The sequence below is a fragment of the Ammospiza nelsoni genome, chromosome 20 (genome assembly GCF_027579445.1).
Source record: "Ammospiza nelsoni isolate bAmmNel1 chromosome 20, bAmmNel1.pri, whole genome shotgun sequence".
NCBI classification, from domain to species: Eukaryota; Metazoa; Chordata; class Aves; order Passeriformes; family Passerellidae; genus Ammospiza; species Ammospiza nelsoni.
Window position 1 is genome coordinate 3,515,723 of NC_080652.1, and position 20,623 is coordinate 3,536,345.

The 20,623-nt window shown below is 45.2% G+C and overlaps 1 protein-coding gene across 2 annotated transcripts in view; it reads right to left on the reverse strand.

Annotated features, from left to right (window-relative positions):
* Nucleotides 1-11,839: 11,839 nt before the first annotated feature.
* Nucleotides 11,840-20,623, reverse strand: part of TNC (tenascin C) — a 77,872-nt gene continuing 69,088 nt past the window's right edge. For both annotated transcript variants that reach the window (XM_059486273.1, XM_059486274.1), the window contains 5 exons: nucleotides 18,899-19,050; nucleotides 17,136-17,232; nucleotides 15,756-15,917; nucleotides 13,569-13,732; nucleotides 11,840-11,967 (listed from right to left, as the gene is read on the reverse strand). In XM_059486273.1, the coding sequence (XP_059342256.1) occupies nucleotides 11,857-11,967; nucleotides 13,569-13,732; nucleotides 15,756-15,917; nucleotides 17,136-17,232; nucleotides 18,899-19,050 (686 nt within the window). In that variant the 3' untranslated portion in view covers nucleotides 11,840-11,856. The remainder of the gene's footprint in view (nucleotides 11,968-13,568; nucleotides 13,733-15,755; nucleotides 15,918-17,135; nucleotides 17,233-18,898; nucleotides 19,051-20,623) is intronic.

A 20,623-nucleotide genomic window follows, 5' to 3' on the forward strand; every position in this document is an offset into this window, starting at 1 on the left:
ACAGAATGATTTGGAAGGCAGCTTAAATTATTCTAAAACAGCTTTAAAACACTGCAGTGTCTCTTACACTGCAATATGTGAAACAACTCCTGAAAGGATGAAGATGTGAAAAATAATCTTGTGACTCTTGCAAGAACTAAGGGTGTAGCTTTCAAATTATGAAAATATAAATCACACTGGTGCAATTTATTGCTGTCCACTCCCTAGGAGCAGCGTGAACAGTGAAATGAGAGCTGCCAGATGTGAGAAGTGCCCAAAAATGATCTGATTTTGACAACAGCTCTAAGTATCCTACTGGTTGAAGACCAATAAACTTCAGAATAATGTGCTGAGTATTTTCAGCCTCACTGGAAGTCAAAGTAGAGGTCCTGTATGTAAGAAAGAGCCCTTGAAACATCCCTCCTTGGCCAGGTGAAAATGAAGGCTCCCAAAATGCCAGGTGCATTTGCAGCACCTCCAGTAAAACAAGCTGTGGCAATTTGAGGGCAGGGATTTTTCTTTCTGGTGATGCCCATTGGGCAGCTCGCCCTCCAACACAGCCTTTGGGACCATGGTGCCAACTCACAGCCCTGAATCGGTGGGATTTCTGATCAAATACACAGAAATATCGAGGTATTAACATAAAATATCCAGGGGATCTGGCTCTTCCCAGTGCCAGAAGGGGCTGAGAGCTTTACACCAGGCCCAGCCCTGCTCAAATTCCTGATAACCAACACAGGGATGTGACTGTGTTAAGAACATCCTGCTGGGGTGTCCCTCTCCTTGACTGCAGCCTTGGTGCTTCCTTGCTAATAACAGATTTTTAAAAGTCACAAAAATGCTAAGGAAGGATCTCAGTGCTGGAAACTGAATCTGGGAGCTGCTGCTGGGGATGGTCCAGTAAAACTCCTCTGCTGGAAGGGTTGGTGGTCCAAAATTGCCTGATTTCCCTGGGAACTAGAACATCTTATCTGTGTGGTGGAGGTCTAATAAATGAGTGTCAGTTATTTGTTTTGGGGGTTTGAGAGAAAAGCTCAGAATTTACAGTCCACAGTTGTTGGAGCCTTCTGGAAATGCCCATCACTTCCCCAGAGGAGGTGCAAAGTTTTTGTTAGAAATAAATGGGCCAGTGGATTTTTTTTTTCTACTTGAAGAGTGTTTGTTTTCTGTGCTTTAATTTTTTTCCAGGAAGAGATAACTGAATCTCAGAACTGATGCACTCCCAACTCTTTGACGCTGGCGCTGCTTATTAGCTGCTTGCTCAGTGGAGAATATTCTTCCTTATATAGGTCTTTCAGAAAGTAGGTCAGGGGATTAACGTGAGTGCTGGGTGCTAAAAATCCTTTTTGACAGCCTGCCTTCCTTTATTATTTTCTCACTCTGCCTACTGCAGATGCCAACACCTGCCAGCTTCTCTGCTGTTTACTCCTGAGATTAGCAGGGATGACCACAAAAGGTTTCTCCACTCAGATCCCACAAACAACCTTGGCCTATTGGTTTTGCTCCTGGGGTCAGCAGGAATGACCACAAAAGGTTTCTCCACTCAGATCCCACAAACAACCTTGGTCCATTGGATTTTCTGGTGTGTTTGACCCCTGACATCGCTGAGCTTTGAAGGAGGAAATGATGTTTTCCAAAGAAATGTGGCAGTGCCACACCAGCCCTGACATTGGGGTGGTTTGTCAGTGGAAAAACACCTGGGCACAGATGGCCTTGGCCACTGAAGGATGGAGGACTCAGATCCTTTTTGGGAGTTCTGTTCTGAGAAAAGAGCAGCTGGGCCCAGTGCCAGGTGGGGTGTGAAAAGCTCCTCAGCAGCCCTGCAAGCAGCTTCATCTTCTGGATGGCAAGTGCTTCTAGGAAGTTCTGCAGGGCAAATAGCAACAATCACCACCAAAGCCTTCTGTGAAATGTTTGCTCTCCACACCATGGCCTCGGTTCCTGGCTGCTGCTGGTGCTGCTGGTGTTTGTGCTGATGGGGCATTTCTTGGGCTGTTCACAGGAGATAAAGAACAGCTCTCTGTGACATCCTTGCAGTCCCACACCGGCCTGGGGGAGCAGGGTGTTAGGATCATCCCATCCCACCCCTGCCATGGGCAGGGACACCTCCCACTGTCCCAGGCTGCTCCCAGCCCTGTCCTTGGACGCTTGCAGGGATCCAGGGGCAGCCACAGCCTCTCTGGGCACCCTGTGCCTCACCGCCCTCACAGGAAGAATTTCTTCCTAATATTTGACTTGAATTTCCCCTCTGTTAGGTTGAAACCATTCCCCTATGTCCTGTCACATTTGGTTTTGTAGTCTCTCATATATATATACACACACACACAAAAATACATCCCCACGAGTTTCCATGTAGTCATGTCACCAATAAAAGATCTAAACCCCATCTTCAGAAACTCATTTGTTTGAAGCGGAAATGGTTTATGAGACAAAGCAAACCGCTATTATCATCTATTCACTTCACAGACACTCTTAACCTGAGTCCGCGTCTGTGTGCACATCCACATCTATCTCAGGACCTGTCTGAAGGGCCCTCAGGCCTGGGTGTCCCTGAGTGTTCCTGAGTGTCCCTGGGTGTCCCTCTGTGTCCCTGAGTGTCCCTGGGGGTCCCTGGGTGTCCCTGCTGAGGACCCTGCCGGGGGGCTCAGAGACTCTGGCACGCTGCCCAGAACACCTGGGGATTTGATTGTGACCCCTGGAGCAAGTTACCAGCTTTGTATGAGAATGTGAAAGTCACAGAAGTTTGAATAGTGTAATAATAAAATTATCACAGGGTGAAAATGTAGATTTTGGGATTTTTAAAATGGGGGACAAGATGGAGGAACTTGGGCGTGTCCAGCCTTTCTTCTTCTTCTTCTTGTTCTCCATTTTTGCAGTGATGTTGGCACTTTGGGATTGGTTTAGAATAAAAGTGCACTGTCTAACATAGGTGATAGGTATTGGGAATTAAGTGTAAATATGTTATATGTAGTTTGTAGTATAAAAGGACAACACTGCCTCGGGGGTGGTCAGAGTGTCTGTGGCTGCCCTGCTGAGCAGATCTCGGCTGGGCAGAAAGAAAATTTTATAGATAAAATTTAATAAACAACCTCAAGACCAAAAACTGAAGAGCTCTGACTCGTTCTTTGGACATGTGGGCCGAAACAGAGACATCCTGCACATCTCAGGGCTGCAATTAACAACTAAGCTTGCGAGACCTGGGTACCCACAGAGGCACCCAGATCAGGTGGTGATTATTTCAGAGGAAGAAAACAGATTTTTCCAGCAGCCTGGGTGTCACAAAGCCTCTAAAACCAACACTCTGTTGAGGTGGGAAATCTGTTGAGAAGTGCCAAAATGTATAGCAAGGAAAGAAGCTCTGAGGGCACAGATTGATGAAATGTTTCTGTGGGAGATGCAGAACTTTCCAGATAGGAGCACTAAAGCTGGGAGTAGACCATTACTTTATTTTAATTTTCTTTACCACCTGCTTGAGCTAGAGGCACAGGATACAAGCTCTGATCTGGGCTGAATCCCTCCCAGGACACAGACACCCTTTGGCTCTCCCTTTCTTTTCCTCTCATGTCCTTTGAAGCCCAGACATCAGTGATTTTACAGGAATCACAGAACTCCTACTCATTATCACACCTTTACAAGAAAAAACATTATTCACTCACTAGGATGGGGTGGAAGGGGGGGGGAATAAATCACAATATTTGGGCGTGCTGGTGATCCCTGAGTGCCTCAGTGTGGGGCTGAGGGCAGAGCAGCCCCAGGCACTGCTGTCAGCTCTGAGATCAGCACCTGCTGCCACCTGAAACCTCGGTGGTTTCCTCTTGCTTTCTAAGCTGCAGGAAACACTGACATTTCTGCTGAGCTGGCAGCACCCCGGGGTCTGAGTCCCAGTGATGCTCCCAGCCTGGAAATTGTTGTGTTTTTATAGTTCTTGTATATATTCATATTTTGTTTTATAGTTATATGTGGGTGTTTGTGGGCAAACACAGACATGGATGGTTTTTACATGTCTATACACACCTTTACACCCATAGATCCTTTAGAATTATACACTAAATAATTGCTGGATTACAAATGCATGAAAAATATGAAACTTAAAACCTTAAGGAATTGTTCATATCCCTCTGGAGGCTAAACCTGTTTGGCAGCTCATATCAGTGCCCTTCTGTGTAACGGAACCTATTTTATGAAAAATCTTTTTGACAAGATTTTTTCTCTTGAGAAGCTGAGAAGCTTCAGAGAAAAAGAAAAAGAATTGTTATAATTATCTGCTGCTGTAGAATGCAACAAGTGCATCTTTGATTACTCTCATGTGGTTGTTTTTAATTAATGGCTAATCACAGTTTAGCCATCTTAGACTTTTTAGGCAGTCACAAAATTTTATTATTATTTTATTCTTTTCTTTTTAAGCTTTTTTGATGTCTCTTTTCTTCTATTTTTAGTATAGTTTAAATATATATTTTAAAATATAATATATTATATATATTATATATTATATTATATTATATTATATTATATTATATTATATTATATTATATTATATTATATTATATTATATTATATTATATTATATTATATTATATTATATTATATTATATTATATTATATTATATTATATATAGATAATATAATATATATAATATATATTATATATTATATAAGGAGATGCCTTTGCCCTGGCACAGCCACAGCCCCAGTGATGCCTTTTTGGGTTACCTAAAACCAGAAGCCAGGCAAAATTAAGGCAATAAAAAGCAGGAATATTTATTGAAGGCCCTTCAGGTACATTTCAAGCAGACAAAACCCTCCAGGGGCTACACCCAAAAATAGATCACAGGTTTTCACACTTTTATAAGTTGGGTCCATTTGCATATTGGGGGTTAATCTGCCAATTACAGCTTCAGCTAATGAAGTCATTCACCCCAAGTTTGCTCCCCCCAAAACTCACTTTTGTTTCCGTCTCTGAGGCCTGAGGCAGTGAGGTGTCCTTGATTGCCAGGCCTGGAGAGGAATTGTTGTGTCTGCCCAGAATGGGAAAGCAGCAGCTCACACTGTGTGTGGAGTTTGGAGTTACATACTAAAGAATTGCAGAATTACTGGTCCTTCAATAAACAGAACTGCTTTTTATTCCCTTCATTTTGTCTGGCCTCTGGTTTTAGGTAGCCTAAAAGGCATCCTAAAAGGCATCATCACATCCAGGAGCTGCTTTTCCCTCCAAGGCCAAGTGAGATGGGAAGGGTTTGGCATGGGGGAAATGGTTTGGGCTCAGAATTGCTCAGGGACACTGAAATTTTGGTGGTTGAGAGGCTTTTCCCCATTCCAGTGAGAAGAGTTCAGAGGAGTGGCTGGAGCTGTAAGTGCTTGGAAAGCCTTGTGGAAAGGCAAGAGCAGAACCCATGAATCCAGGTATAGCCAGGCTTGGGTGTGGTGGTGCCAGTTATGGGTTTCTCTGGGTCTGGATTGAAGGCACTTGAGGTAGTTCATGTTCAGATTCAGGTGTTTTTATTATTTCTTATCAGTTAAACAGTCTCACTGCTGTGAGTTCTGCAGCTTTTCACTAGAAGGCACAAAATGGCCAACAGTATCTTGTTCCAAGGTCTTTTAAGACTAAACTATCCAATTAAGAACTGACACCTTAAAGGGTCAGTTTAAGGGATTATTCTCCCTTTTAACCCGATAACTGATCCCACAGAGCTGCAATGCAGATTTTTCTACCCAATTACAAAATGCCACCCAAACCCATGGAGAAGGAGAAAGAAGAAGCATGAAGAAGAAACCCAGGATGACACCCTGTGCCCTCCATCTTGCTTCCATCCACAACACACTAAAAATTCCAAAACCAATTTCTCACCAAGTGATACACCTACACTACTCTCTACAATCTATTGCACACTTTTGTGGATTCCAGTCTATCCTGAAGTCTGGGAAACTTTCTCCATGAATGAGGGTCAAAGTCAGTGCTCCCCTGGGGGTTTCCACAGCTGGGATAACTTTACACAAAGGGCTTCAGAGGAGACTCCTCAGGGCTGATGGGAGACCGCCAAAACACAGAGCTGTCACCTGTTTGTACTTTTTATCATGAAAAAAATACAATTAATTTGACTGCTGTGCCAGTGCTGCGCTGTGTGTGGGGGTAATTTCCATGTAGTTTGGTTACCATAAATGAGAGGATACATACACATAGATTACACAGAAAACAAATAAAAGTTATAATCTCAAGGGTCCGATCTAATTTTTACTATTTATTTCCTAGGGAAAAGTCAAATAGTTCAGCATATAATGCAACTCAGAATATGATTTTTTTACTTTTGTTCCAATTTCTCTCAGCCATTTACACTTCTTTGGTTGGTCATAATGGAGTTGAGACATTCAAAATTATCTTTTAAAACCTTTTTCTAGGGAAGACCTGATAAGTTTATTTTTGCTGAGTACCTTCCTTGCAAGCAGCATTCTATTTGCATGAAAGCCTAGAATATCTTGTTAATAAAAAAGTCCCAGCTCTTCCTGAAGCCGTGACTTTTGCAATCGGTGTGATGACAAAGTGGAAATTATTTCTCAGACTAAATCTGCATGCTTGTGCTCTCTAGTGACACAGCCAGGCATTTTTTCTTTCACTTGGACAAAACCCAGCCTTTTTCACATTATTTCTCCTCTCACTTTCACAGAATCACAGAACTACAAGGACAAGGCATGAAGTAAAGTAAAAGTAAAGAGGCAGAGGAAGGGCGGGGAGGAAATGAGCGCTTTGAGTCCTGAAAGTAGTTTCAGTTTAAGCAGGGGACCAAGGTTAGATGTTGCTTTTAACCCTCTCTGCTGCTCTAAAACAGGGGGATGCCTCAAAAGTGGGAGTGAAAGGGATTATCTGCACCGAAACCACTGTGTGTTGGTTTTCCCCCCACCCCAGTCTCTCTATCTGTGCTGGTCTCTTTCTCTCTTTCCTCTTTGCAGCACAGAATTTACAGTAAAAACACAGGAAGCTGAATGATTTCCTCTGAGGAAAGTACCTGTCGGAGAGGTGAAGGAGCAGAGTCATCAGCAGGTCCTTTGAGCCATCCCATGCAGTCACTGATGGTTTCAGGAGCTGCTGCCTTGGAACTAGACACCTTGCAGGTGGTTTTTTGCCAGGTCAGGCAGGCAGGCACAGGAAAATTGGCTTTTTTCCTGTGCCAATCCCAAAAAAGGGAGTCCTGAATTTGTGAGTAGTAGATATTTATTTATTTATTTATTAGTCATGCTTCACTTTGTGCACCAAAAAACCACTTAACCACAGTTACTCTGCCCACAGTGGTGTGGAGGCCGCTCTGTGCCTCCAGGGAACGTGAGGATGGCCCTGAGGAAGGACAAAGAGGGCACGTATGGAGGGACAGGTACATTTTTAGCTGCCATTCCAAACCTGTCCCTCCCCAAGGAGCCGAGTTGGGAAAGCCAAACAGCAGCGCTAAGGAAGGAGACCTGGGCTCCTTTTCATCTCTTGGAAAAGCTCAGCCCAGACTTCTGAAATTTCAGAGCTCTTGAAAGGGGACTTTTGCCCTAAAAGTACCCAAACACTTATCCTCAGAGTCATCTGAAAGGGCACAAGTGAGTAACCCTGCAGATAGCATCTCAGAGAGACCGTGAGCTCCCCACACTTCACGAGTGACTAAAGCTGAAGCACATTTTTCAGCTGAGTGGGCCTAAATGTAGGAGTGGAAGGGATACAGAGATGGGTGCAGCACCAGCACCAGAAATTATTTTGCAATAATTTCTCCTGTCCAAGAACTCCTGCCCCCTCCAGGAAACTTTCCTTTAGCTCACAGAGCTGTTGAAATGCTTGTGTGGGGTTATATTTTCCTGCTCTGGCCTCCACTCAGGATCTCATTGCCACTGCAAAGTGCAACAGGCCTGATTCATTTTGCAGCAGGAACATGATTGATGCAAGCCCGGATGGAGACTCATTCTCAGCCCTCTGGAAATTCCTCAGCAAGGCTGCAAGTCAAGTGAAAACCTCACTGTACAATCATCAGGTTGTGTTTCTACTCCTAAACCTTTTGGGATGGAGCCAGGAACAGCTTGTGAGCAGGCGAGGGTGACCCAGAAAGCCAGAGCGGTTCTTACATCTTTTATTCTGGTTTTGTCTTTTGGTTTTTGCCTTTTTTTATATTTATTTTTGCTGAGAATTGTCTTTCCCTCTCACCTACACCAACTCCTTCCCCTTTAGATTGAAGGCCTGATTAAGAGGTGTGTTTTTTCAGGGCCCTCCAAGAATAAAGATCATCCGTGCAGTTCTGGCTGAGCTTTGCTCGCAGTCTCCTGCTGACAAACCACACCTTGTTTATCAGGATTAACATTTGTTGAACACACAAAGAGCTGCTGGAGCTGTGTGTGTTCAGATTTCTGTACCTGCTGGGGAAATCACCGGGGGAAAGGTGGAGGAACAAAGGCTGGAGCAGACTTTTTTCAAAGAAAATGTTGTGGCTGTGCTGAACAGGGGCTCCAGAGCTGCTGGGGCGTTCATGTGTCCTCTGTATTTTCATTTTACATTATTTTTTCCCATATCCCATTAAATAAATGGTATATTTTATCAATCCCCTGTGTTTGTAACACTCTGTGAAGAATTTCACCCTGCCTTGAGCTCCTGATGGAGTGCAGAGAACCAGCAGCAACCAAGCACCACCTCAGCAATCCCAGCTCTATTCCTGGCTCATCTTGTCCTCATCCCTGCAAGTCAGAAATAAAAAGTGGCAAGGTATCTGTGAGGCTGATGCCACCTCCTTGCCATTTTCTGGGATCAAGCTTCTGCTTGTTGATGACACCTGAACATTTCTATTCTGCTTTCCTTTCCAATCAAGTTCTAGAAAATGTTCAGTGGGTCAAGCTCAAAGGGTGCTGAGAAGAAGAAGGTGAAGAAGAAGATTAAAAGAAGGAGAAGGAAAAGGAGAAGGAGAAAAGGAAGAGAAAAAAAACAAAGGAAAAGAGGTAATGCCCCTTTAACAGCCCCCAGGATTAACGTGGCAGCTGCAAGAAGGTTTTTCAAGGCTGCAGTTTGAATTCAGATAGTGAAGCCTGAGACCAAATGAGTAGCAGGGGCAGCCACTGGATCACTGTGTACTCAATTTCTTGTTTTTCATGCTCTCTGACCCTCAGTTATGCTCAACTGCTTTTAAAGCAAACCAAGCCAAACTTGTAATTTGATTGAAGGGACATCTTTGGGTAGGAAAGATGGAAAATTTGTGTTTTCTATTACAAATCACTGGGCTATTTATTCACTGCCGCAGGCTCAGGTGAGATTCCCTGGGTTTCTGCTGACATTCAGCCCAGAATGGGTGAGATCAGTTCCCTTGGCTGGAATTGCATCAGGAGAGGAGGTGAGGGAGCTGCACCCAGAGGTGATGCAGCACGTGTGGGTGCTCCAGCTCAGCTGACATCAGGGTATTACTGAGACAGAGGGAAGAATTTAAGGTATTTGTCATCTCCCACATCACCCTGGAGTGCTCTAATCACTGCACACTCATGCCTAGAGTCAGAAACAATCACATCACTTAGCAGTCCAAGTCTTACAAAAAAAACAGAGGATTGAATAATTTGAAAGCTGCCATCAGCCTCACTCCCCCAAATTATGCTTCCAGCTGACTTTTGCCCACCTGCCTTGAAGCTTTCCTCTCACTTAAGTAAGAAAGCCAAGCATGAATTCTTGCTTAGACTACAGTTCTGGTTAGAACAGTGACACTGGAAAAGGAGTTTTGCATCCATTTGTCTCAAAAATACCTCATGGATGCAGTCCCAACCCCATAAACCCCTCTCTTGCCCCCAGATATCCCCTTCAGTGCCTTTAGGACCTTAAATCTGACCGAGGAAACAATTGTGAAGCCCTTCCTCTCCTGCCCCCTTGAGGCTCCCAAACTGCTTCATCACGTTGAGGATGAACCCCAGCACTGAGGCTTGGCAGGTTCATGAGCAGATTTCAAATCTGAGCGTGTTTTTAAACTCTTCTCACGAGTTACAAACAGGAAAGGAGGAAAAGCCAGTGACTCTCCCTTCCAGAGCTCCCTTGTGTCAGCTCTGAAGGGTGTTTTGGCAGCTCTGACTCCAAGGATTTGCCAGGTTCCCTCTCTCAGTGGGGATCACAGAGAATACCAAGCAGGGCATCTGTCAGTGAGTAATTACAGGAAATATCAGCTTCCTTTTGTGCAGCGTGTTTGAGTCTTGTCTGGGGTGAGGCACAAAGCTGAGCCGGTCTCCAGGAGCTCTTTGGAGCTGCCAAGGTAAATGACACCAGAGGCAGAGCCAGGCAGCTCTGGGATGTTACCAGAAATGAGGAAATCATTCCAGAAGTGTCACTTCTTCCCCTGACTGTCTGCAAACAGACTGCCAGAGCTTTCCAGCACCCACAAACAGGGATCCAGTGCCATTTCCTCATAGCTTGGAAAGCATCTGGAGAGCAGAGCATATTTCTTCATTACTGGATTTGTTCTCTTTTATGCTGCCTATCACTTACTGCGATAAACACCTAAGAAGGGAGACTAATTACAGAGAATTAATTTAATATAGTGCTGCCAGTGCCCTGGAGGGTCAAAGGAGATTTATGTTCCCCGTGCAACACAAACAATGCTCAGGAGTGTAACTTCAGCCAGGAGGGAGGCAAGAAACATTTACAAAACGTTTGCAAAATGCAACCTTGAAGTAGGGCAGAGAGACTGGATTAAAACAAGAGATTTTTTTATTGTCTTCAACTGCAGGGTGTGATACAGAGGAACTACATGGAATTTCATTCATATAAAAAAAAAAATAAAAAGAGAGAGCCCTTTATTTACACAAGTGTTCAAATCGCCCATGGTACCAAACAACAACTCTGGGTTCTCTTTGTTTTGTTTGTTAGTTATTCCCACCTAGATGGAGCAAGCATTGGTCAGTAGCACTTAGAAAAACCATGGAAGAAGCTTTTGGGCAGGAAAAAAAAAAATTCTGTTCTGAAAGAACCCAAATCCTCATGGGCATTTCACTGAAACAAACCCACCAGAATAATTACAGCCAGTCACTGACAAAAGGAACAGTTTTCAGTAGGGGTTCAGCAGCCTAATTAATCTCAGTCTGTCTTTATTTCCCTATCTAAGTAAATATATCCTGGACATGCACAAACTCCACATAGATTAAAAAAAAAAGTAGAAATTTATTTAAAAGTAATTGTGCTTTTATTTATAAAAAAAAATTTACAATCAGACACTGTCCTGCTGTGTTTCCAAAAGCATGGTTCTCTTAAAAATGACAAAATGTAGCTTATTATTATTATCATTATTATTATTATTACTTTGTCTTTATATTAATAATATTAATCCTATGCTTAAGTTTAAAAACATACTGCTTTCCCTTCCCATTCCCTCCTTCTCTGTGGTGCTTGATATATATATAGAAAGGCATTCAAACCACCAATTATTTCCACTTATCACTAATAATAATAATAATGATAATAATGATAATTAATCTTACACATTTCTGTCTGTAAAATATGGCTGGTTCTAAAACAAACTACCAATGTACAAAGCTGTTCTCCCTCCCCTCCCCTGGGCCACCCAAGAGATCGTCAGATGTCGGAAGAACTTTATCCCAGATGCTTTCTGGCAAAAAATTAAAAAAAAAAAAAATTAATAAAACAACACAGAACCCTTGAGATCGTTGTCTTTGGTGTGGAGGACGTTCCTGGTGGGCAGCTGGAGCTGCTCTGCTGAAAACTCTGGGATGGTTTTAAGGCTTTTTTAGTGTTTGCAATGCTGCAAAGCCTCTGCCGGGGCTCACCGATGATGCCGTGGTGCCAGTCCCAGCTCCTCGCACCCCCAGGCCAGCGATGCCCGAGGGTCTCCCCACACCCCCTCTCCATCCCCTCCCACCCCTGCCCGCAGCCCCGGGGCCCTACGCTCGCTTCCGCCGCCCCTCCAGGTTCCTGAAGCTGGAGGGTCTCAGCTTCATCTCTGCAAACTGGATGGAATACTCGTGGCCCTTCCAGTGGAACCAGTTGACGCCCTGTGAAGGCAAAGGGGAGAGGTTGGGGGGTCACACTTGCATTTGCTGCCCCTGGTTCAGACTGAGGGTGTTGCCGTGATATTTTCTGAAAAATCCCTTTGCCAGGATTTTTCTCCTGAGAAGCTGAGAGGCCTCAGAGGAAAAGAAAAACAATAATTATCTGCTGCTGTGGAATGCAACATCTTAGATTGGTCCATGTTGGTTGTTTCTAATTAATGGCCAATCACAGTCAGCTGGCTCAGACTCTCTGTCCCAGACACAAGCCTTTGTTATTGATTCCTCTTCTATTCTTAGCCAGCCCTCTGGTGAAATCCTTTCTTCTATTCTTTTAGTATAGTTTTAATATATCATTTTCTTTTAATATAATTTATATAATGAAATAATAAATCAGCCTTCTGATACATGGAGTCAAGATTCTCATCTCTTCCCTTGTCCTGGGACCCCTGCAAACACCATCACATGGGCGTGTTTCTGGTTTGGGCACAGAGGAACCACAAAGGGGAGCAGCTTTGGGAAGCAAAGGGGCTGGGGAATGTCCAACCTGTACAAACCCACCCACATGAGGTCACAGAATCATGGAAACACAAAATGGATGGGCTGGAGGGGACCTTAAAGATCATCTTGTTGCACCCCTGCTGTAGGCAGGGAAACTTCCACTGTCCCAGTGCTCCAGCCTGGCCTTGGGCACTGCCAGGGATCCAGGGGCAGCCACAGCTGCTCTGGGCACCCTGTGCCAGGGCCTGCCCACCCTCCCAGGGGAGAATTTCCTCCCAGTATCTCATCTAAACCTATTCTCTGACAGTGTGAAGCCATTCCCCCTTGTCCTGGCATTCCAAGTCCTTGTAAATCTTCTCTCTCCATCTTTCCTGTTGGCCCCTCCAGGCCCTGCAAGGCCACCCTGAGGTCCCCCCAAAGCTTCTCCTCTCCAGGTGCACAATCCCAGCTGTCCCAGCCTCTCCTCCCAGCAGAGCTGCTCCATCCCCTGATCCCCCTGGAGCCTCCTCTGGATCTCTGCAGCAGCTCCAGCTCCTCCCTGTGCTGGGCCAGGGCTGGGGCAGCTCTGCAGGTGGGGTCTCACCTGGGCACAGGCACAGGGGCACAATCCCCCTGCCCTGCTGCCCACGCTGGGCTCAGCCCAGGGCTCAGGGGGGCTCAGGGCTGGGGCAGCTCCAGCTCTCACCCCCAGCACCCCCAGCTCCCTCTCAGGGCTGCTCCAGCTGCTCAGCTCAGCCTGGGTTGGTCCCAGAGGTTCTCCTGACCCAGGTCAGCACCCTGAGCTTGGTCTTGTTAAATCTCTGTCCCTCAAAACTGTCCCTCCTTGCCTGGCTTTCATGGCAGGAAAATATTTGTGTTTCACATGTTGGAAACGACAATTATTCCCCGCACACTTGGGATATTCCCTTGGAAAATCAGAGAAAACCAGCAAGATTTCACCAGCTGATGTTAAATTCTTGTTTTGTGAGCCCTTACCTTTCCCTGTCTTCCTGGAGAGTGAGAGGAGGGGATGCTGTGATTTTTGGCTGGCTGAACCATCAGAAAAACCCATAATTGTAATTCCCCTTCCTCTCATGCATTGCAGAATCCTTCAGAGCCAAACTCACCTGACTGTGGTTGTTGTCGCCATATCTGCCCATCAGGTTGACTCGGTGGCAGTTTTTGTACCAGAAAGCTCCTTTGTATGACAGAGCACAGTTGGTGATGGCAGAGTCGTGGTCCTTGTCGAAGGTGGAGAAGGACCTTCCATTGTGGTAGGTCATGGAGTCGCCTGGGTGGGGGGACAAAAGAAAGAGCAAGGTCAGTGGGTTGCCTGGTTTAGATTTCATGAACATATTTGGACTGTGCCATGCCCTGTCTGCATCTAAATTTTTTTTAAAAATTACTTGTTTTAATACAGAAAGAAATGCACAATTTTTGGTTTTGCAGGCAGGTCAAAATGTTTCTTCAGGTGGTCTCTAATCCCCAGTATATGAAGTGGGTTTTTCCATGCAGGACAATTTCTGAATTTCTTGCTAAAATCTGGATTTTACAGTATGGCCAAGCCAGGACCAAAGAGATGTTCACAAGGAAGAAATCAAGACCAAAGAAGTCTCCATACTGACTGAATCCTACTCGTGGTAGCAGCTACCACTACTCTGTACTAGACAGTTTGCTTAAATCACAGAATCATCAAATGGTTTGGGCTGGGAGGGACCTTAAAACTCATCTCATTCCATGGGCAGGACACCTCCCACTGTCCCAGGCTGCTCCCAACCCTGTCCAGCCTGGCCTTGGCTGCTCTGGGCACCCTGTGCCAGGGCCTGCCCACCCTGCCAGGGAAGGAATTATTTCCAGTATCCCATCTAAATTAAATAGACATTAATTCTGCTGCTGCATTTCCTTTGTATCTCTGTAGTCTGGGTAAAAGCTCCTGTGCTGGTCACAGGGCAGAGCCCACACCCACACCTCTGCTCTGGTTTATGCACCCAGAAGTGTGAAAATATCTCCTTTTAAGACATATTGTTAAACTGAATTTATCTCTTAATCCTGTGAAACCCTGAAAAGTCTCACCAAGAGCTGCAGGGTTTGCCCCAGTGTGATTACAAAAGGCAGATGATTTGTTCAGCAAAATCATAAATCACATTACAGCAGGGCTTTGCTGCAAATTCTACTGACAAGAGAAGAAGCTGTGCCACGCTATTATTGGCTGTATAAATGACAGCCAAGATTGACCAAATAAGATATATTGTGGTTTAATACACTTGTTTCAATGCTACCATAATCAGGCCATAAAATATGGCACCAAAATGCCTGGAGGATATAAAACAGAAACAAATATATTGATATGTTTGATTTTTGAACACCTCACTGTCCTGGCTTGTAAGATATGGTTTGGGCTGAGTATTTCCCATCTGTCAGAGCTGGGGCAGCTCTCTGCTGTCCATGGGGCAGTTGTTTCTTTATCTCTCCCACAGCCAACCCTCCCTGCAGGAGATCTCTGCTGTCCATGGCCACTGAGTGTCCCTGCAGGGCTGATCCAATGCCAGCATCCCATGGGGAGATGCTGCGCCCAGGGCAGGAGCCAAGCATTCCTGCCTGGATCCAATCTGAGCCTGGCACAGCACAGCAGCCTCTGCCCCCTGCATTGCCAGAGGAGCAGCTTTCTGCTGCCCTGCATGGCCAGAGGGAGCCCAGGCCCATCTGCAGCAGCCCTGGAGCTGCAGAGGAAAACTCCCCCCTTGTGCAGGATCCCTGCTGCAGCAGAGCCACAGCTGGCACTGCAGGAGGGCTGAGCCCCCCTGGGATGGGGCTGGGACCCACCCTGACACACAGGGGACAGGGCATGGTCTGATTCTGGCTGTGTTGTTTTGATTTACTGCATTGTTTATTTTATTTATTTTTTTCTTCCCTAGTAAAGAACTGGGGAATTATTATAAAAGAACTGAATTATTCCTATTCCTATTCCTAGTAAAGAACTGGAGAATTGTTATAAAAGAACTGAATTATTCCTATTCCCATATCTTTGCCTGAGACCTCCTTAATTTCAAAATTATAATAATTAATAAAATTATAATAACTCATAGAGAGTGTGATCATCATCATCAACGTAAAGATCATCATCATTTGCAGAGAGGGCGGTTACATTTTCCATTTCAGGGGAGGCTCCTGCCTTCTTTAGCAGACACCTGGCTTTCCAAACCAAGCCACTCACACAGGAGAGGCACCTGCTGCTCTGCAATATTCACACATTTTCCCTGAGTCAGCGGGAGGCAGCGTGTCCCTGGAGGAGGGACGGTCAGTTTTGCCCTCACCTGCAGTGCCGCTGTAGCCATCCACGCGCAGGCGGTAGCGGCTCTTGGCGTCGCCCACGCTGAAGCGCTCGTACACGGCGTAGGCCGTGTCCCCCTTGTCCCTCAGGTCCACCCGCAGCTCGTACTGGCCCTGAGAAGTGATTTTGTGCAGATTCTCCAGACCTGTGGGCAGAAAGGAATGTTTGTCTTGATGCCAAATGTTTTTTTTTTTTGCCTTTTTTCTCTTCTGTATTCTCTGTATTCTTCACACACATATTTGGAGCTCTGTAGACTATTGCTGCTTTCCTATTTAGTTTTCCCAGTGCTTTTCCCTACCTTTTGCCTAGGCAGAAAGATAAAACACATTCCAAAGCCCCTATCCCATCTTGGCTCTCCCTGGGAACCAAGGCCGAAAGAAAGCTCTTTGAGACCCATTTACATCAACAAAGTTCAGTTCCATCTGAGGGAGGAGGATTTAGAAAGAGCTTGAACTGTGAGTAGATTGCATCACTACTTGTGCTCCTAATTGGTGATTTTGTCAATTATGCTAATTTGCTAAATTTATAAAAACTGTGTTCACCTCATGGGGGAGGGGCTTTTGTGGACATTTTCCATATTCACCTCTAGAGGCTTCCAATAAAGATCAACCTTTACATTACTCCTATACTAATGTTATCTCAAAAAGGTATTGTTTGATTTCCAGGTTCCTTAAGGCATCAGTCTCCATGTTTTTTCCTCTGCCATGCCATTATTCCCTAAATGGGGCCATACTGGAGTGTACAAACAGAGCAGGACACCAGCACTGGCGAGGACACTGAGTTGGATCAGCTCTAGTGTGATGTCAGCACAAAAACAAATGAATAGTCCCAGGCTGACTGGGAGAGGTCTTCCCTTCAAATAATAGAAACAGGTTGGGCAAAACAACCAAAGCTGTGCTGTGTGATCATCATCATCAACATCATCATCATCATCACCAGAAAAATGCAGCACAACCTTTGAAAATGTGGAGGGTTTACTTCTGTTTTACCAAAATGTGAGTTTATGACTTCGATTTGCCCTGCTTTTCCTCTCTGGATCATCAGCCTTTGCTGCTGGGGTTGTTCCAGGAGGACAGGAAGCTGAACCTGCTTCCCAGGTCACCTCTGACTGCTCCCAGAGCCCCAGTGAGCATTGGGTGGGTTCATTTGGTGACCCCAGCATGGCACCCTTGAACTGCAGGCTGAGCCTGGCCCTTTCAGGCTCCCTCATGTAGGGTGTCCCTGGCTCCTTTTCTCCTGTTCCCCTTTACAAATACTCCTGCCAGCTAAATGGAGGCCTCTCAGTATCTTCTGGACTTCTGTGCTTCTGTTTTGTTTGTTTGGTTATTTTTTTTTTCCAAAAATACAAATTTTCAGCACTTACCTATCCAGAATTCCTCCTTAGGATCTCCAAACCCTGCCACATAAGTATTCCAGTTCTTGTAGAAATCTTGCTTTCCATTCTGACGCCTCAGGAACACCTAAAAGCAGGAAATGTTATGGACAGACTGCTCTGGCCAGAGGGCAAGAACATTTACAAACACAGAGCCCAGCATTGCTCCTGCCCTTCCTTTACTCTTCCCAGCAAAGCCTCACTGCAAGGACTGAGTTGCACACAGGTTTTTGCATGCTCCATGTATTTTTTAAGTCTTCAATTTCTTTGTTGGGTTCCCAGGCTCTTCTGCATGACATGGCCTCTCAGTTCCTGCTCTCTGCTCTTTTAAACCCATCCTGCATCTCTGGATTTCTCAGCCAAGGGTTTTTCCACCCTGCATCTCCCAGCCAAGCATTCCTCCAGCTCCTCCTGCCTTTCTGTGCCCTGGCTCCCTTTGGCATGTTCAGATTTGGGGTGTCAGTGTGGAGAGGTGGCATTTACTGCCATTTCTTGTTGCCTGGGTGGGATGTGTCCCTTGCACAGTGGCTTTGGAAGCCACTGCACCCCGTGGCTGCTGAACAAATGCTTCCCCTGGGCTGTGCTGTAATCTCCCTCACTCCCTCTGTCATTCAGAGTCAGTTCACCCTCCTTGGTGATTATTTAGAAGATGTGTTATCCAATATAGTCCTTTCAGCAGCCCTTCCACCAGTGGAGAGGGATCAGGCTGAAACCAGGGGTGTGAACATCCTTTGGAGACACCTCTCTGTCCTCCAGCTACAGAAAGAGCTGGGCACTGGAGTGTCCTGCTGTCATAGTTTTTCAAGAGGGACTTCTCTCCCTAAGTGAACTGAAAAAACACTATTTTAGAGGTGGTAAACTAAGAGGAAATTTAGTTTTGTTTCTTGACATTGTCAGTGGACAAGGAAATGTTGTGGGGGGAGGAGAAGTGTTCTGAAAGGTTTGTTTTAATTCTTTTTTTTTTCTTTTAGTTACTGTTAATAAAATTCTCTTTATACCCTTTTAAGGTTTTGAACCTGCTTTACCTTTCTCCTAATCCTATCTCGCAGCAGGAAGTTAGTGTACTGGTGATAGGCCAGCCCTGAACCTGCCACTTGCATTGGTGAGTTGGCCAGGAAACCTCAAAATTGGTGAAATATCAAATTGGGGAACCAAAACCACTACACCTACCTAAGATAAAGCTTCCAAATTTATAGACAGGACAGCCCTAGTGTGATACTATTATCCTTACACTATTATCTTGCTGTGAAAATAACCCACCACACTCATTGGTGCATTGGCTGGGAAACCTCAAAATTGGTGAAAAATTGGTGAACCAAACCACTACACCTACCCAGGATAAAACCCCCCAAATTTACAGACAGGACAGCCCTACTGTGTAAATAACACTATTATCCTACTGTGATAATAACACTATTATCCTATTGTGATAATAACCCACCACGTTCATTGGTGCATTGGCTGTGAAACCTCAAACTTGGTGAAAAATTGGCAAACCAAAACAACTACACCTGCCCAGGATACAACTTCCAAATTAATAGACAGGACAGCCCTACTGTGATAATAACCCGCTACACTCATTGGCCGGGAAACCTCAAAATTGGTGAAATCTCAAATCAGTGAACCAAAACCACTACACCTACCCAGGATAAAACTCCCCAGATTTATAGATAGAAGAGCCCTAGTGTGACAATGACACTCTGAGGGTGCCTGGATGAGCAGGATGGGATGTGCTGCCCCTGGCCCATACTCACGATCCAGCCGCCGCCGTCCTCGCCCATGTCACAGAACACCTGCAGAGGCTGAGCCTTGTCCCCGTTCAGGTAAATTGTGTAGAGCCCAGAGGTGGCTTCTCCATTCAGCAGGGCCTGGGAGCAGTCCTTGGGGTAGGGATAGAGGAGCCCAGCTGCACACAGAGGGAGGAGAAAGCATTCCTTAGGAAATCAGCAGTTACAAGGAATGTGCACAATGCAGACGGCTCAGGAAAATCCCTTGTGGGACAGCTGCAGATCCCAGGAACAGGTTTGTAATTGCATCCTGCATGCAGAACATCCACAGGATACAGCTGGTGAGGTGAATTCTTCTTTTGAATGTGGTTTTTCACATCTGTCTACACTGGAAGTGATGGGAATGTTAGATAACTACTCCCTGCTATGATGGGAGTGCATCCTCCAGCTAAAGGCTGAAATTCAGGAGCTGTGTTATAGCAATTTTTGGGGAAAAACAAATGTACCGATCTCTGCTCACGTGACAGAAAATGGAGGGGGAATACAAAGACAGAACTTCAATCAAAAATAAATTAATTTTGAGTCTTTTTCTAGCAAGCACAATATTAAATGTGTTATAAAGCTACACTCCTAAAAAACAAAGCAAACAGCAACAGTCGAAACTACAGGAAAATGTTGTTAAGCTTTTCTTTCTGACAATAAGGCAATAAAATTATTGCAGTCAGAACAATTTCTAAGTCCCCTAAAACACCTTTTTTTTTTTTTTTTTGTTTTATTCACTCAGGTCATTCACTTTTCAGCCAATTAAGGTGTATCCAAAGGAGAGTTTTTACCTGCAGCGTCTCACAGAGTGGCTGCCGATCCTTGCCAGTGTTACACATCCCTGCCTGTGCTTCAGCTCCAGAGGATTTCACAGAATCATGGCATTGTTAAGGTTGGAAAAGACCTCTAAGATCAAATCCAACCATTAACACAGTCCCACCATCATGTTCACCACCATGTCCCCATGTGCCACCTCCACAGGTATTTTAAATACTTCCAGGGATGGGGACTCCAACACTGCTTATTCCAATTCTTTACAACTCTTTCCATGGTGAAATTTTTCCTTATATTGAATCTAAACCTCCCTGGTGTGATTTAAGGCCAAGCAAGTTTCCATCAGCTTTGGGATTTGGAGAAAAGTGACTCTACAGGGGGCTCTTTCAGTCACTAAGAGTGACTGTCACTAAATAATCCCTGTCAATAAATAGACACAAATGTATTTTTAGAGTTAAGGCCAGGCTTAAGCCTCTGCCTGAATGAGTCTGACACTGTTCACATGGCTAAAGGCACCTGGTCAGTCCCTGCTCATAGTCAATTTGCCAAACATCACCTAAATTCACCCAGATTTGGGTGAATTTCTGGATGTGTTGGTGAGTTCATCCTGCTCTGCACAAACAGTGGCAGGGAAGGCTCAGGGCTGGGTGATTTCTGGCAATCCTTGGGCTGGAGCTGGTGCCAGCAGCAGGAGGGGGAATGGGGATGACTGCAGGTCCTGCTGGGCCTGAAAGGCTGGAAACTGAGAAAAGTGAGACAAATGACAGGCAAAGTGTCACACCTAATACAGAGCAACTCCTTTTTTTAATGTCAGCTGTGAAGTGACCTTCAGAGAAGCCAATTAATCCTTGCAGAGCTGTCCTGTTGGGCTGGAGCTGATGTGCAGAGGGGCTTTGAGACAGCCCATCTCAGAGAGAGGAGAAAAGCCTGCCCAGA